Source organism: Ceratotherium simum, chromosome 29 (genome assembly GCF_057802395.1).
Source record: "Ceratotherium simum simum isolate JZ-2026a chromosome 29, ASM5780239v1, whole genome shotgun sequence".
Classification (NCBI taxonomy): Eukaryota; Metazoa; Chordata; class Mammalia; order Perissodactyla; family Rhinocerotidae; genus Ceratotherium; species Ceratotherium simum.
In genome coordinates this window covers 9095856-9112620 of record NC_141928.1, presented here as the reverse complement: position 1 = coordinate 9112620, position 16765 = coordinate 9095856, and the positions used below count along the sequence as shown (strand labels likewise).

The 16765-nt window shown below is 44.1% G+C and overlaps 1 protein-coding gene across 1 annotated transcript in view; it reads left to right on the top strand.

The window, feature by feature from the left end:
- Positions 1-16765, top strand: part of GARNL3 (GTPase activating Rap/RanGAP domain like 3) — a 152347-nt gene that overhangs the window by 112946 nt on the left and 22636 nt on the right. The window contains exons 16-23 of the mRNA XM_087419035.1: positions 404-519; positions 2411-2515; positions 3568-3642; positions 6832-6943; positions 11447-11545; positions 11912-12028; positions 12590-12765; positions 15016-15174. Of these exons, the coding sequence (XP_087275161.1) occupies positions 404-519; positions 2411-2515; positions 3568-3642; positions 6832-6943; positions 11447-11545; positions 11912-12028; positions 12590-12765; positions 15016-15174 (959 nt within the window). The remainder of the gene's footprint in view (positions 1-403; positions 520-2410; positions 2516-3567; positions 3643-6831; positions 6944-11446; positions 11546-11911; positions 12029-12589; positions 12766-15015; positions 15175-16765) is intronic.

The following is a 16765-nucleotide window of genomic DNA, read 5'->3' as shown; positions in this document are numbered from 1 at the left end:
TATGTGTTGGATGGGTGGGTGGATAGGTGGATGGCTGGATGAATGGATAGATGAATGGATGGATGGATGGATGGTTGGGTAAGATGAGTAGAATGGGTGGAATGGTGGATAGGGGCAGGTTGGATGTGTACTAATGAGGTCTTCAAGTAATTAGATATCCTCTCTGCTCAGGAAGCTTGCGGTCCAACAGGACAGGTAAGATAGACATACTTATGGACTATATGGGTTTGTATAGATAAATGGAGAGTTTTTAAGCATTCTTCCATGAAGGAAGGGTAATACCAATGGTAATACCAGTGTTAGGAAAGTGGTTGTTGGTCACTGTGAGAAGTTTCCTTGAGAAGGACATTCTTCAATAGCATGTTAATATTTGTAATTCCCTTTATAACTTGATTTGTTTTAGTAATTAATGGTGAAAAAGCCACTTTGGAAACCCCAACATTTGCCCAGAAACGTCGACGTACTCTGGATATGTTGATTCGATCTTTATACCAGGATTTGATGCCAGATTTGCATAAGGTAACCTTGGGTCCATGATCCTCTTTCATTCTCATGGGGTCTGAGTTGAGAACACAAGTCCTGGCAATGAATCCTGATTAGAAAAGCATAGGAGCCGCCTTGATCCCTGCTGTCAAGACTGGACTGTGGCCACATATGGGCTCATGTTCTCTCATTGTTACCACAAGAAGGAGGGGTGTTGAATGTCCATATCCAGGAATGTGATTTTCATAAAACCAGGACCTGTGGAAATCAAGGTGCAGGCTGAGGGGCATGAGTGTCAATCAGCAATCCCTAGAGCACTGGAGAGTGCTTTTTGGGGGTGGCTGTCCTTGGTGGTACTACTCAACGTTACCATGCCATAGAGCTGATGGACAGGCTCTATGTGGGGATTGTGGAGAAAGACTGGGTGCTTTTTAAGGTTTTCTGGAGACTTACTGGCTAGGCCCGTATTCAGGCACTGAAACAAGCATTTACATTTACTGAAAATCCACTTCGTGCCAAGACACTTCGTAGGCCTAAGGCGTATCCACACTGATGAGACCCAGCACCTCCTTTGAGGAACTCAGTGCCTCGAGGGGCACCCATGCTCTTTGGAGGCCTCCAGACTCAGTGTGAGATCACCAGATGTCAGGGATTTGCTAAAGCAGAGTAAAATCATTATTGTTTAGAAGCATTTCCCACATTTAACAAGGAAGCACAGAACAGGTGGGGAGACTCGCCTGGAATCCGTGCATTCATAAGCTCCAGCAAAAGGAATTGCTAATGATGGGTGTGAATAAATGTAGCATCAGGTTTCAGGTGCTTGCCCAGGGGAGATGAAGAATATCAAAATGCACTAGTGCTCATGTAGTCCTTGCCCTTCGGCACAGTGACCAGCACCATTTTATAGGCACCCTTGACTTCTGGCTGGTCAGTACACCCTAACCACTCACAGGGCTTGGGCCAGACTAACCCAGGGCCCTAAAGAGCAAGACGTAATTGGTAATCTGTCAATTCCTTTTTTCCCTGAGGTCAAGGAAGGGTGCAGAGAGGGTGCCAAGATGAGTACGTGATGTCCTTCAGGTCTCAGCTGAAGTGTCCCTTCCTTAGGCAGGCCTTTCCCAACCCCAGATAAAGCATAGTCCCCCTGTTATATGCTCTCAGATACTCCACGTACTTCCCTTGCATAGAAATTATCCCATGTGCCAATCATGTGATCAGTTACTTAATCTGTCTCCCCCGTTACACTCTGTGATCCACGAGGACAGACACTGTGTATATTACATCCCCCAAATCTGGCAGAGTAGTAAGTGCTCAGTCAATACTTGCTGATTGAGTGTACCCAATTCCCTGACTATGGTCTGGAAGAGAACTAACATTTACGAGCATGTGCCCAAACACAGTGCTAAGCACCTTACTTGCATTACCTCACTTAGTCCTCATAACACACCTAGGAGACAGGTATGAGCCACACAAAGACACTGAGACTCAGAAATTAACTAACTTGCCCAAAGTTACCCAGAGGACCACAGAGTTGCACAACTCCAGGGTACCATTCACATCGAATTCAGTATGTTGTGTTCTAGGGAGTGCCACTCTATGCAAATGGCTTCCCTGGAGCTGTGCAACGTGGTGGCCCAGATCACATATCAGGAAGTTAGTAAGCAATAGAGCTGCTAGTTTGCTTGATTTCAAAGCCCATGCTCTCAGCCATTACAAAGTGCTGGCTCTCCACCTGTTGGTTCTTTTATCCCTAACATCTAGAAGAGACCCTGGCACATAACATGGGCTCCAAAAATGCTTATTGAGTGAATGAATATAGAAGGTGGAAATAGGACTATTTGGACAAATAGATTTGTGCATTCAGAGAGGACAAGGGATGAGACTTGACCACCATTTTTGGAATTCATAACTTGTTTTTCTTTTTTAGAACATGCTTAATAGACGATCTTTTAGTGATGTCTTACCTGAATCGCCCAAGTCAGCGCGGAAGAAAGAGGAGGCCCGCCAGGCAGAGTTTGTTAGAATAGGGCAGGTGGGTTTTATTCTGAAACCTTGTTTGCAAGACGTGTAGTTATGAGTCCCATCCAAACCAGATGGCCCACCTGCAAAGAATATTATGTTTGCGTACTCCTGTGGAGCTCTGTAATTTCTCTTAGGATTACCGTGGACACCACAAGTGAGATTTTCGATAACCATGTAGGTGTAGTTCTCTGCAGGTGTGACTGAGAGAAAAGCACTCTGCAGAAGAAGGGGTGCTGCTGACTGGAAGCAAGAGCCCCTAGGGCCCAGGCTGGGCTCCCTCTTGTCAAGGGAGCACGTACCACTTGCCTGCCTCCTGGGAGTTTTCTGAAAAGTGGGGAGCCAATTTGGGAAAAGCACCTTGAACTCCTCCCTGGCAGGAGTAAGCACAGAGTGTCCTCACAGAAGATCGGAATTTCCCCCCTACTGCTTGGAAGCAATCACAATTAGGTGGCTCCCAGGCATCACTTTATTCCAGAAGAAAATCCCTCGCCCTTTGCCTCCCTCACATGTGACATTAGTATTTCTCAGTTCCGGGATGTGACACAGCTTTCTGCCTTGACCCCATGTCACAACAGAGAGAAGGAGGCGTGCTGCCAGCTGCAGATAAGGTTCTGACCTGGTAGTAGAGAGCTAAGCAAGGACAGCTTAGAGAAAGATAACTTCTTCCCAAAACAGGTGCCCTCTTACAGGGGCTCTTCACGTTGGTCCTCATTTAAAGAACCCCGACTCTACTTTCAGAGACTCTGATGCATCAAGTTTGAAGAGGGACCTGGAAACTTTTTTCAATGCTCATGGTTTGGAAATCACTGTCCTGTTGTACTGATTAATTGAAATGACAGGATGCATTTGGGCTAATTTGGGCTGAGACGTTGTCATCAGGGCTTCACCATGTCCAGCTAACTTCATCCCTTATCTTCAGTGATAAAGCAGTGTGGGAACCTGAAACTTTAGTCTGAAATTACTCCTGTTTTATTGAAAATATTTTTCAAATCATAATTGTTTTATCCTGCTGTTTTTTTACTGCCTGATAACAAACTTTAAGAGAAATCTCTGTTCTGTAAGGCGCTAAAACTGAAATCCATTGTGAGAGGGGATGCTCCGTCAAGCTTGGCAGCTTCAGGGATCTGTAAAAAAGAGGTGAGTTGATAATACTTTCAAGTTCAACTGTGAATGTCCTTTGTCCTCAATGAAGTTACTGCGATTCTTGGAAAGGGGTTTGTACAGCAAGAGGAAGGAGAGCTTGCCTGCTACAGAGTCCTCAAGGAAGCCCCAGGTAGAGTTGGGTAGACATTTCATGAGAGCCTCCTTATTTCTATAGAATGCATGCCTTTGCCTGCTTAAATGGAGCAGAGCTGCTAGACCAGGCCTGGTCAGGCAGACTGGGTGCAGCAGTGCTCCTCAAGCCTTGTGTGCATACAGACCACCTGGACATCTTGACCAAATGCACGTTCTGATCCAGCAGCTCTAGGGTGGGTTGAGATTCTGCATTTCCAACAAGCTCTCATGTGTTGCCTGGACTGCGGACCATGGACACGGTCTGAACAGCAAGGCTCTAGGGCAGTGTTTCTCAAGCTTTAGTGTGTATTAGAATCACCCGTGGAGTTTCTGACCCGTAGGTTTGGGGTGGGCCCTGAGAATTTGCATTTCTAATGAGTTCCCAGGTGATGCTGATGCTATTGGTGCAGGGACCACAGTTGAGAAAGCACTGCTTACTCTACAGTTCCTTCAGCCAGCCAAAAACGTCTGTGGCCTGTGTATCTACTTCTCATTTCCACTTCCTGTGGAAACAGAACTAGGTGGTAAACAAGAATAGAAGAGAAAAAAAACCCAATAAACATGTTGCAATGTGAACTTACTACTTGCATGATTTTTTATCGTAGAGCAATATCCTATGTGTACTTAATTATGCTATATTCGGAATTTGTTAAAGTTAAACGGAATAAATTCACAGACAGCGCATCACTAGAGAAGTGTCCATTATAAAAGCAAAAGTTACAAATATATTTACTTTAGAATAAAGGTATAGATGATTTGTATCTGAATTGTAGAAGCCACACGCTTTAAAGTCTGGTTTCAGGAAAATGTTGAGTTTAAAATACAATTGATGCTAAAAACCACAACCAATTTAAGACAAAACTGATGACAAAGCATCTTTTCCAAAGATTACAGAAATTCCCACTATCTGTTTGTTCATGCACATAGTAGAATGTGCAGTGTTGCCAAGCACTTTATAAATACCAAATTCCGGTAAGATTTAGTAACCTTCTTAATAAGAAGTTCTTAGGCATACATAAAAATGAAGCTCTGTGGACCTGTAACTTGTTCACCAGTGAACAACAAAGAAAGAGCTTCCATTTTTTGGATCAGTTCATAACCTACCAGTGTGGGCCACGGGCCGTCTTTGGAGAAACACTGCTCTAGAGGCTCAGGGACTGTTGTGCAGTTGGCTCTGCAGAGCCCAGAGCCCCACATGCTGTCCCTAGAGTGTTCTATTTACAAAGAATGAGTTTTGTCAACCTCCTAGGCATCCATCATTTCATGAGCTGTGTTAATGTTCTTAGAGGGAGCCAGCAACGAGTCCTGCGCTTAGGCAGGAAGGCCTGAAGACCTCATTCTCGCCCTGCAGAGTCTGCACCGAGCCCCTCACATGGCAGAAGGGTGTCCAGTGCAATGGCAGACGCCATCAGTCCTCAGACCAGAGCCTCTGTGGAGGCCGGTCTGAGTTCACATCACTGACACTTCATATATGATGTCTTCAGACGTCACAGAGTCCCCAGCCCCTTTGAGAACCCATGAAAGCAGTGGACACCCCTCCACACACTAGCCCATTAAAATGTACAAATGGCACATACATACAACATTTTGAATACAATTTCAGGGGTTGCGCAGACCTCCTTAAGCCCTCCATGGATCCTCTAGGGCCCTTAGATCTTCTGGGTTAAGAACCCCTGTTCTGCAGAAATGTTCTAAACTTGTGTCCTCTGGTCAGAGAACATTTTGTGATTAAGAGTTGGTTTTTCTGTCTTGGTGTTACCTAATGCTCTGATGTCTCTATCTGTCCCCCAGTTGGCATTTATATTGGCTTTGCTTTTTCGTGTGCTTCTGCTATAAGTCACAAAGTCAGAATTTCCAGAAATCTTCTTGGGGAAATGCCATTCCAGTTACTGACCTGCGCTTGTGTAGCCCTTTTGCAGTTAATAAAATATCTTCCCATTCTTTGTGTGTCCTTTTCAGAACAGTCCAAGCCTCATCTTAGCAATCACAATATTCATTTTGAGGCTTCTAGGTTTCTTAAAGGGAGAGCATAGTTTTCTAAGATAGCAATAATACACACTGTGTTTACCCTCAACCCAAATGACACCCTTGAAGGTCACCTCAGAGCCATCACTTTGAGTATGCAAGCGTGTGTTCACCCAGTGTGTACAAACACACCTACACGTGCACACATGGGCTCTTGTACAGCCCTGGGTGTGGTGTCTGATTGAGAGTAAAAGTGAAGATGTAAGACTTCAGCTCGTCCCTGAGAATCTCCAAAAACTTCTTTGTCCTTTGAGGCCAAGCCACGTGCTTTGGAGGGAAGTTAATGGTTCCGTTGAAAATGTTTGTAATTCTGGTGTGACCAAGAACCCACTAAACAAGCCCTGCTGACTCCCGGCATTCACACGCGGCTCCGAGGCAGTCGTGAGGGAGGACTACCTCTTCATGCCTGAAATGAAAATTAACGTTCATGTGGTATGAATATGCCGTTGGGAAACACGAGTAGGTTTTGTCAGCAACTCTTGCCGTGTTCCTACAAACAGATGTTATTTTTTCTTTAAGATTCTGTAGCCTTGAGTGAATCAATAAGCATTTTCATGTCAAGATAATAACAACTTCTTGCATTGTGGATGGTTTAACAACTTTGCTGAATCAGCAACACAGGAATCTGACCATTTTTTATTGCATTATGTGGAACTTCCTTTTGTGATGGACCAGTGTGAATTCTCCAAAAAATAGGCACTCATTGGTCCAATTTCTAGGTGTTAAAGAAAAATGTTTGCTTAGAAAACATTACCAATGCTTTGATTGCCCCTCAGGAGCATTGTTACAAAAGAGAGACAGATCATGGTGCCAAACATGTGACTTGACTCTTTTCCTATTACATGCGTATTTGAAAGGAGACTTTTCTTCCTCAGAAAGGTTGCTGAATCTAGAGCCCATTTAGCCACCAGGGTTTGGAGGGTATCTGTGTTGCTGTTTCAGGCGGTGTACTGTACATTTCCATTTGATGGGCCGTGGTGTATTCTTTCTCATGCACTTATTTTTGACGCTTGTGTTGCCTCGCAGCCTTGGGAGCCTCAGTGTTTCTGCGGTAATTTCCCTCATGAAGCGGTGTGTGCAGATCCCTGGGGCCAGGCCTTGCTGGTTTCCACCGATGCTGGTGTCTTGCTAGTGGATGGTTAGTGAGTAGCTGCTCCTTCAAATGTCTTTATTTGTGTAACTTGTAGTACTTCTAAGATGGGTGACTGCCAGTCAACTCCCTGTAGATAAATGTGTCATCAGCAATGAGGTTAGCAAAGTTCATTTCCTTACAAAATCAGCCCCTTGTTTTCAGGACAAGCAGAGGGAATATATTCTGAACAAGCAAGCCGGAGGGTGAGTCGTGCATGATAGGTTCATCTCGTCCCCAAATCTCTAATTAGTCTGTGGATAGCAGACCTGCAAAAGGAATCTTCTTTTCAGCCAATGTTTATCATGATTCCAACATTTTACCTTAAGTCCACAAGGACATGTTGTTATTTAGAGCTACTATCTCAGGGGCATGCTCTCTCGAAGTGCTTTTTTTTTTTTTAAAGGTTTTTAATTCGAAAAGTACTTTGTGTTCAAAACAAACAATAAGAATCAGATAACCCATTTTTGATGGATATAGAAACAAAAAGATTTTGAAGGAAAGACAGATTTCAACTCAATAGAAAATCAAACCTTTTGACAGCCAGGTAGATCAGCCTGCCTGGGGTGTAGTCAGTTCCCTGTTAACCCATATCAGCCACCAATCGGACATGCCCTTGGCGAGGATGCTGTAGAGGGAGTTCAACCTCAGACGGGGATTTAATTTAGACTCAAGGACTGTGTGGTCCCTTCCAGCAGGAGCCCCTTTTGGAATTTTCCAGACTCCTAATGAATTTTAAAGGGGCTAAACACTGGTACCAAGTCATCTCCTGGGGCTTCAAGGGGAGCCTTAGGCATAGAGACAGCATCTTCCAAGGGCACATCCTCCACTGCACAGAAGCAGGCTGCCCAGTCTCTGGTTATCATAGTGATGTTTTATGAGCATCCTGAAAACCACTGCTGGGAGAGTGACGTAATGGCCTAAAAGTGCAGCTTCTTCCCACCCTCAGCCATGACCTTTACTCCCTCCTCAGCCCCTGACTCAGCTGTTTACTAAGTCAACAGCTGAGTGCTGGGCCCTGTGCTGAGTGCCTTCTGTAGGAAAACGAGAGAGAGGGACAAGGCTCTACAATGGATTTATTTCTGACCTTATCTGTTATTTTTGATATATGTTTTAGTTGTGTACATAACATAACTATATATATAACTAATTTAGTAAAAGGCACATAATTTAAAATTAATAAATTCAGAATTTAAATATTTAATTTTAGAAACTACAAAACAATTAGAAAATCTTTGTGATCTTGAAGAAAACTTAACCTGACTGATCCTGGGGTTTCTTTAAGTGAGGGTAATTTTTTAAGTGGCTGAAAAGTCGTTTATAATGAGGGAAACTGATGAAATAAACAAAGTGGGGATGCTGGTCATAACCACAAGGAGTGGGTTGTGGCAATTTAAGAAAGTTACCTGTGTTAAGTGCACAGTAGTAACTTACTAAACAGCCGCTATTATCTTTACTATATCCTTTTGAACTTGCTAAAAGGTAACAAAATCCTTAGATTTTGCCAAAAGTGCAACCAAATAAAAGAATTTATTTAAAAAAGAGAAAACAGAACTTAGAGGTTTAGTCTAGACTCTTAGTCTTATAGATGAAGAAACTGAGGCCTGAAGAAACGATGTGACTTGCCCAAGATCACATAGCTGGTTAGTGGCACCTGTGGAATTAGAACCCAGAGGTGATTCCTAATCCAGAATCTTTCCACTAAACCAACTACATTTTATTGAAATTAAATTAAACTCTATCAATATTTTTGTCTTTACCATAACACAGATTTCCAAAAATATAGTCCTAGACAAATTATTATGAAAAAAAATTGTGATTAAAAGAATATTAAATTCTACCTGTTTGCCTTTTTGGGGAAAAGAAAGTATGATTCATAGTGACTATTTGTAAGGCTTGCCTAAAAACAGAAAAAAATTCTGAGTTGCTTCTGTTTTTTTAAATGTAAAACCTATACCAAGATTTCCAAGTCCTTTTCTGAAATTTTCGTCTTTATGGATCCAGAATTCAATGGCGGTATCAGATAATAAGGTTTATTGTGATTTGCCACAGAATTCTTTTCTTCCAAATTTAAGGGAAGTCATCTTACACAGGTGGTAGCCATATACACCCACCACCACCTTGGATGTATTACTCAGATTATTATTATCCTGTCCTGTTTATACAGTGAGCTGCCCTGTTTGTTTTTGCTAAAAAGGAAAATAAGCCTTAAGGCTTTCTTTGTATTCCTTGTTGTGCTTTTAAGCCATAATTCTCTTGTTATTTCTTTGTCTCCCTTTTTCTTGTCTACGCTTAATCGTATTACAACGGTTTCCGTGAGCGAATCTCTCCAGTTGGTTTCAGGCTGAGTTCTACTCTATTCCATTAGCCTCGGCTTAATTTCATTAGACTTACCCCCTTGAGAGTCTTCTCCTTTCAAGGTCATTATTAAAAATCAAGATCCTTTGTACTCTAACGGTAGCAAAACCTACTTTGAAGGGAAACTAAATACTGAATAAGTATGCTATCACCATTTGTTTTGGTTTTGCACTAATAGAAAAGCTGGATCTAAAAGATTATTTCTTCATAAAGAGATTAGGAAGGAAAACATTGTTATGAAACGATCATTAAATCCACATGTCACTTTCTCATATCCTTGTTTCCCCTTCTTTTTGTGCTACATATAAACCTGTCCAGCCACCTGAGAAAGATTTGATCGAGAATAACTGCTAATTTACTCTCTACATAGTTGGGCAGCTATACAGTATCCGTCCATTTTAAATGTAAATGGAAGTGCTTCTGTCATTTATTAATTCCTTACAGAAATGTTGCTTCCGTGGTTGCACCATCAATCCATGGGGATATGGTGCTGATTTTAGGCTACGACACTGGCTAGGAGCATGGGCTTTGTCCTTGCACAGACTTGGGTTCCACATGCTCAAGATATGACCTTTGGACAAGTTATTAGTACCTCTGAGCCTCAGGTTCCTCATCTGTTAAATGGGAGTATTAGAAATTCCTACCTAATGGGGTCACTGGGACATTTCAATTAAGTGACGTGTGAAACACTTAGCATTAGGGCCTGGCATGTAGGAGACCCTCTCTGTATGTTAGCTGCCATTCACAAAATGAAATAATCAGTTATTTAGTCATATATCATAATGATACTGGTACTGGAATGATCATCCCATGTTTTGAAAATCGAGTCTGCCCCCAGCAGAAGCACAAAAAGCCCGAGAATCAGTTCCTTTTGGGAAGGCCTGGGGTAGAGGAGGAAGGAAAGCAGTTTGACGGACTATCATAGAATTTACATTTGCCCCCATCATTCAGGGAACTAGAGACAAACCCTCCGTCTAATAAAAGCTTAGCAGGCTCTGTGCTCTGGCAAGTCTGGAGCCCTCACCGGCCTGCAGTTACTAATCCTGATGACAAAAGCTCTGCTCCCTCCTGAGCACCATCCAGGGATGGATGAACTCCCAACCACAGATTTCTGGAAGAGGCGAGATCTTCAGGGCTCCCTGCATGTAAATTATAGTTAAACACTCAAACCCAGAGCAGAGCACTTGACCTAACTGTCAGATAAAGTGCAGATGAAGAATAAGCTAGCCACTTCTCCTGCCTAGAATGTCTACACCTTCCCTTGACATCTTCGCCTTGCCTTGATTTTACGTCAAGACCAGAGTGAATCTTTTGCTTAGGGAACAGCCTTAATAATACTTTTAGCTTTCTTTGTCCTAGAGACTCCCAGAAGCAAAGTAATTGCTAGCAATTTAAGATCCCAGTAAGCAAGCTTAAAAACAAATCCTACGTGTAATTGCAATGTCTTTAATCATCCATTTACCTGACATCTTCCTGAATGTTTCCACTAAAATTAGTTTTTTCCTGTTATTTGGGCCATTTAATTGATATTTCTCTTATTTTTGTTTAAAAAGGATATTTCGTATTCCTATATGGAGAAATACTGAAAAACTATAGGAAACTACTATTGATACAGACATAGGGCGTGTTGGAATAGGGTGTGTTTGTATGTATTTTAAATACAAAAGGAAATTTTAATTTTGCTTTCTTGAGAAATATATAAAATAGCCTAAGATATGCAATTTCAAATATTGCATAAAAATCAGAAAATACTTAAGAGAAACGGCTAAGCATTTTTTTTTCATTTTAAATTTTAAAAAAATTTTTTTAACTTGATGTTCAGTCCTTTTGTACAACCACAGTAAAAATTAGGATTGAGAGATGCTGCTTTTTCTTTGATGAAAGTTGAGGAGAAGAATATAAGTTACGGGTCCTGCCGCTATGCTCCTCATAGAGAGTTCCAAATGCCTTTGGGAAGGAAACAGCAGTCCTTCTCCCTGAGCTGAGAGGAGAATAGTGCTTGAACTTACTGTAGAGCCCTTATGAAAGCTCTAGAAGCTGACCTCCTTCCTTGCCTAGAGAGAACTGGGGTCCAAAACTACCCACAGGCACATTCTGTAGGTTCTAGAAAGTGTGCGCTGGGTTGCAGTGTTGTAACCAGGCTTCCTTTTCCAGATGACCTTCCGTCAGTGCCAGTGTTTGACAAAACTCTGCCAGTGAAGCAGATGCACGTGCTCGAGACTCTGGACCTTCTGATTCTCAGAGCAGACAAAGGTGGTATTCCCCTCTGGTGGCGTTCTCTGGGAGGAAGGAAAGCGCGCAGCCTCCTGTGGCCAACACTGAGGGTCACGGGGGTCTGACTGCATAGGTCGTGCCAGCTGTTTCTCCTCCTGGTGCCCAGTGCTCAGGTCCCTGGGTGGCCCATTTGTTCTCTGAGGAGGGGATGGTGAGGGGGAGAAGGGGAAGGCATCCTTAAATGCACTGTTAGGTTAAGGCAGTGTGGGGTTTCTCTCGGATTCTAGAACATTCCAAATCCTAATTCCTCTAGCAGAAGTTTTCCCACGCAGTCTGCCCTTTCAGCTCTTCCAGGTCATTTTACTTTTCCCTTCATCTCCTCCTCCATCTGCTTTATCTCACCAGGAAAAGATGCCCGACTCTTTGTCTTCAGGCTGAGCGCTGTGCAGAAGGGCATCGAGGGCAAACAGGCTGTGAAGAGCAAGTGTGAGTGCAGAGAAAACAAGCTCGAGAAGACAAAAGGTGGCTTGATTTCTTCGTATTTTGGTGGTTTCTGTTCAGTTAATCTTTTTCTCAGCTGCCCAAATTTTACTGAAAATAAAAAGGAGTGGGAATTTGATTTTCTTGGTTTGGTTTTTAGTTGGAAACGTCACAAAGATAGCATCACTGGTTCCCTAAGAGAACCTGAGTAATAGAAATATGTGTTGAGGACTAGAGGAAATCCTAGGCCTGTGTAACAGGTTTTGAAGGTGAGTTAAGCTCTGTTAGCAAACCTGTGAAAAGAGAATTTTAGCCTTTGGTTCCTGGAGCTCTGATCAGCCCTCACTTTAATTCGTTTCATGGAGTGGGTATGAAGCTAAGTCCACAAACTCTAGAAAGGAGGATATATGACTTCCTTAATTTTCCTGTAAGTCAATGCAGTTTTTCTTTCAAGTCTCCATTTTGTCTGGTGGCAGTAACATTCTTAGTCATTTCACTGGGTTATTCTTAATTTCCAGGGCTCTTAGGTATTGCTGAATTGTCAAGGCCTGGGGGCTTCCAATCTCTTGTTATGTGTTCAGCATCACTTATTTCTCTTCCTAGGCTGCCACTTGTATGCCATTAACACTCACCATAGCAGAGAGCTGAGGATTGTTGTTGCCATTCGGAATAAACTGCTTCTGATCACGAGGAAACACAACAAGCCAAGCGGGGTAACCAGCATCCCACTGTTATCTCCCCTGTCAGAGTCACCCGTTGAAGAATTCCAGTACATCAGGGTAGGTTTTCTCTTCAAATCCCTTCTCTCCTGGCCAAGGTGTCATGAGGCAGACTCTCTTCTTCTACCCAGAGTGTGTCATCCACTGGGGTTGTCCCACAGTTCAGTAACCAACTAGGGAAGCCGTCACCTGGTGCCCTAGTTTTTCCCGGAGGACTAAGGCAAATGGGGTTTTCCTACTCCATCCAGCTCATCCACGCCAATGAACACCTATAGATGCTGTTCTAGGCACTGAGGATACAGCAGTGCACAAAACAGAGTCACTCTGCTCGTGGAGAGTGCTTTCTAGTTGCAGGAGCACAGAAACGAGCAAATAAATCTATGACGCCTGAGATAACAATAATGCAGGGTCACAGAACAGAGGACAGTGGAGCGGGGAGGTGGGGTTTATTTTAGGAAGGATGTCCGGGAAGCCCTCTCTGAAGAGGTTACCTTTGAGCAGAGATCCAAATGCAATATGGGAGACAGTGATGAGGAACCTGGGGAAAGTGTATTCCAGGCAGAAGGAGCAGCCATCAAGGGCCCAAGGCCCCATTCAAGGCACAGTCAAGAGACTGGGGTGGCTGGAGCCAAGGGAATAGGCAGGGAGGTCAGAGAGGATGGGGACCAGATTCTTTCCAGCCCTGAAGGCCACTGCAAGGGCTTTGGCTTTGACTCTGAATGAGAGGGGAAGCCCTTGGAAGGTTTGAAGCAGAGAAGTGGCATGTTTTAGAAAGATTGTTCTGGCTACTGGATAGAGGAGAGCATAGGGGCCAAGAGTGGAAATAAGGAGTCCTTCTAGGGGCCGGCCCGGTGGCGCAAGCGGTTAAGTGTGCACGCTCCGCTGTGGTGGCCCGGGGTTCGCCAGTTCACATCCCAGGTGCACACTGATGCACCGCTTGTCAGGCCATGCTGTGGCGACGTCCCATATAAAGTAGAGGAAGATGGGCATGGGTGTTAGCCCAGGGCCAGTCTTCCTCAGCAAAAAAGAGGAGGATTGGCAGATGTTAGCTCAGGGCCGATCTTCCTCACAAAAAAAAAAAAAAGGAGTCCTTCTAAAAGGCTAATGCAGGATCCCAGCAAGAGACGATGGTGGCTTTGGTAGCTGGAGAGGTGGGGAGAAGCAGTGGGCACAGCTCTCCACTTGCTTTAGTCAGTAGGATTTGCTGATCAGTTGAGGGTGGAACCTAGTGAGAGAAGCCTCCTCGAGGGTCAGGTTCCTTCCCTGATCTTACCATTTCCATCTTTTTAAAAACTATGGTACATTAAGGCATGAATATGTCAAACATTGGCTACTAAGGCAGAGTATGCCTATAGGTGAGCTGAGAAATTATTTTTGCCTAGAGTTAAAGCCTCCTGAATCATGTATATCAACTTCTGCTAATATTCAATTCCAGGGGATAGAACAGCATAACAGCTAAGTTAAAACAAGTTAAAATCTTGCTCTAATTAGGTATTAGTTGTCTTAATACAGTAATTAGCAATTTTAATGAGTATTTACGTAGAGCATGTACATTTATGTGGAGTGTGAGTTCTTTTTTTTTTTTTAATTTTCCCCCCCAAAGCCCCAGTAGATAGTTGTATGTCATAGCTGCACAGCCTTCTAGTTGCTGTATGTGGAACGCGGCCTCGGCATGGCCAGATAAGCGGTGTGTCGGTGCGTGCCTGGGATCCGAACCCCGGGCCGCCAGCAGCGGAGCACGCGCACTTAACCGCTAAGCCACAGGGCCGGCCCCTGGAGTGTGAGTTCTAAAATCAGATTTCCTGAGTTCAAATCCAGGCTCTACCATTTATAAACAATGTGACCGTAGGCAAGTCACGTGACTTTTGAACCTCAGTTTCCTCATCTGTGAAATAGACTAATAGCCTTACCTCCTTCATAAGGTTGTTATGAGGATTCAATGAGAACAGTGCCTGACACTGTGTTAAATGCCCAACAAGGTTAGCAATGATTATTTTTATTATATCACAGGACACGACCAATCTGAGGACTAACATGGACCACACTGTTGAATCAGTTTTGTAAAACTGTTTCTGGCCTCTCCCCTTTGCAGTGGACAGAGGTCTGAGTGTTGAGGACGGTGTGGGAGGGAGAAGTCTGATGCGATCCCTGCCCCGTTTTCCCTGTCCCTGCCATCCCTGCAGGCACAGGGCTCTGCAGGAGCCTGGGGAGGGCCCTCTTCTGGGTGGGGGGTGGGCAGTGGGGGCTTGATATGAAGATGGCTGCGCTGTGTCCTAACCCCTTTCTCCTACATCCTCATCAACTACACAGGAGATCTGTCTGTCCGACTCTCCCGCAGTGATGACCTTAGTAGATGGGCCAACGGAAGAGAGTGACAATCTCATCTGTGTGGCTTATCGACACCAGTTCGATGTGGTGAACGAGAGCACGGGGGAGGCCTTCAGGCTGCACCATGTGGAGGCCAACAGGGTGAGCTGACAGATAAGGGGAAAGTGGGAAGCAAAGAAGACTAGGAGTTGTGTCTTCTAACTTTGTGATGCCATGATTAGGATTTCTTTAAAATGATGTTACTGTTTGTCATATCAATATTATGTGATATACTATTTAGACTGCGCCACATGAACTTGCCATTTTTGTAGGTCAAAATGGTTCAGTCTAATGTAATAAAACTGCCCCATTGCCCTGTTCAGCTTTTCCAGATCTCCTGCTGCCATTCCATCCTTTCCAATAAAAGAGAAATAAAGAGTCAAAAAGCTAAATACAAATAATTAAATAAATGAGAACATTTGTTTGGTAATTCATACAGGAAAGACCTTTGAGGAATAAGCTTGCTCTCAGGAGCCCTACAGACTCAAAGCTTGGGGCCTGGCTGGCCGGGGAAGGTGGAGCCCTGTGTTCATCCCCTTCAAGGCCCATTAGGAAAGGAAGAAGGGACGGAGCACCATTAGGAGAGAGAGAAGGAACAATCAGCACTGGGGGTCTGCACCCCCTGGCCTGAGCTGCACAGAGAGCAGGGATGTCCTGGGTTTGGACAAAACTAGGACCCACTCAAAACTGCACCAAAGCTCTCAAGATGACTTTGTGGGATCTGATCATTAGCACCTCTGGAGGGCGGTGAGCACTCACCACCCCGAGACCTGGTGACCTGTCTGTCACTGGAGCTGCTCCACGCTGGCGGAGTGGCTCACAGAGCTCTTCAGCCCCTGTATTGCTGTGAAGCAGGGCAAGGCCTGATGACACCTGAGCCACTTGAAGTTTGCTTAGTGCAGTGCCAGCTCTCCCGCTCAGGTACCAAGGACACCGCAAATGGGGACGATGCCCCCAGGGAGAACATGGTTCCTGACGAGAGCTTCTAAACCCACAGGCTTCCCCAGTCCTGTTCAGTTACCTCAAAGAGACTGCAGAATTCTTTCTAATTATGCCTTATAAGAAATAAAAAATACAACTTGTATTAGGACATGCCCTACATAAATATTCATTAAAATTGCTAATTACTGTATTAAGAAGACTTAACACCTAATGAGAACAAGATTTTAAGAAACAGAAAAATCGCCGGGGCTGGCCTGGTGGCATAGTGGTTAAGTTCACGTGCTCTGCCCCAGCAACCCAGGGTTCGAAGGTTCGGATCCCGGGCGTGGGCCTATGCACCACTTATCAAGCCATGCTGTGGCAGGGCGTCCCACATATAAAGTAGTGGAAGATGGGCATGAGTATTAGTCCAGGGCCAATCTTCCTCAACAAAAGAGGAGGATTGGCAACAGATGTTATCTCAGGGCTAATCTTCTTCACCCCCCCAAAAAAAAAAGAAATAGAAAAATCAGAAAAAGAAAAATCTAGATTAGGAGGCCTTCTTGTCTTCAGCTGCTATCAATCACAGATCAGTTTGTCATTTCTCTTATGTATATATTGCTGATGCCAAAACTTGTCTGCAATTGGAGTCATCTGAGGATCTTCAAAAGCTACCGATGCCCATGCTGCACCCCCAGAGATTTCACTGGTCCCTGGTGTGGCCTGGGCTTTGGAAATTTTAAATGATCCCCAGGTGATTCTAATGCTCAGA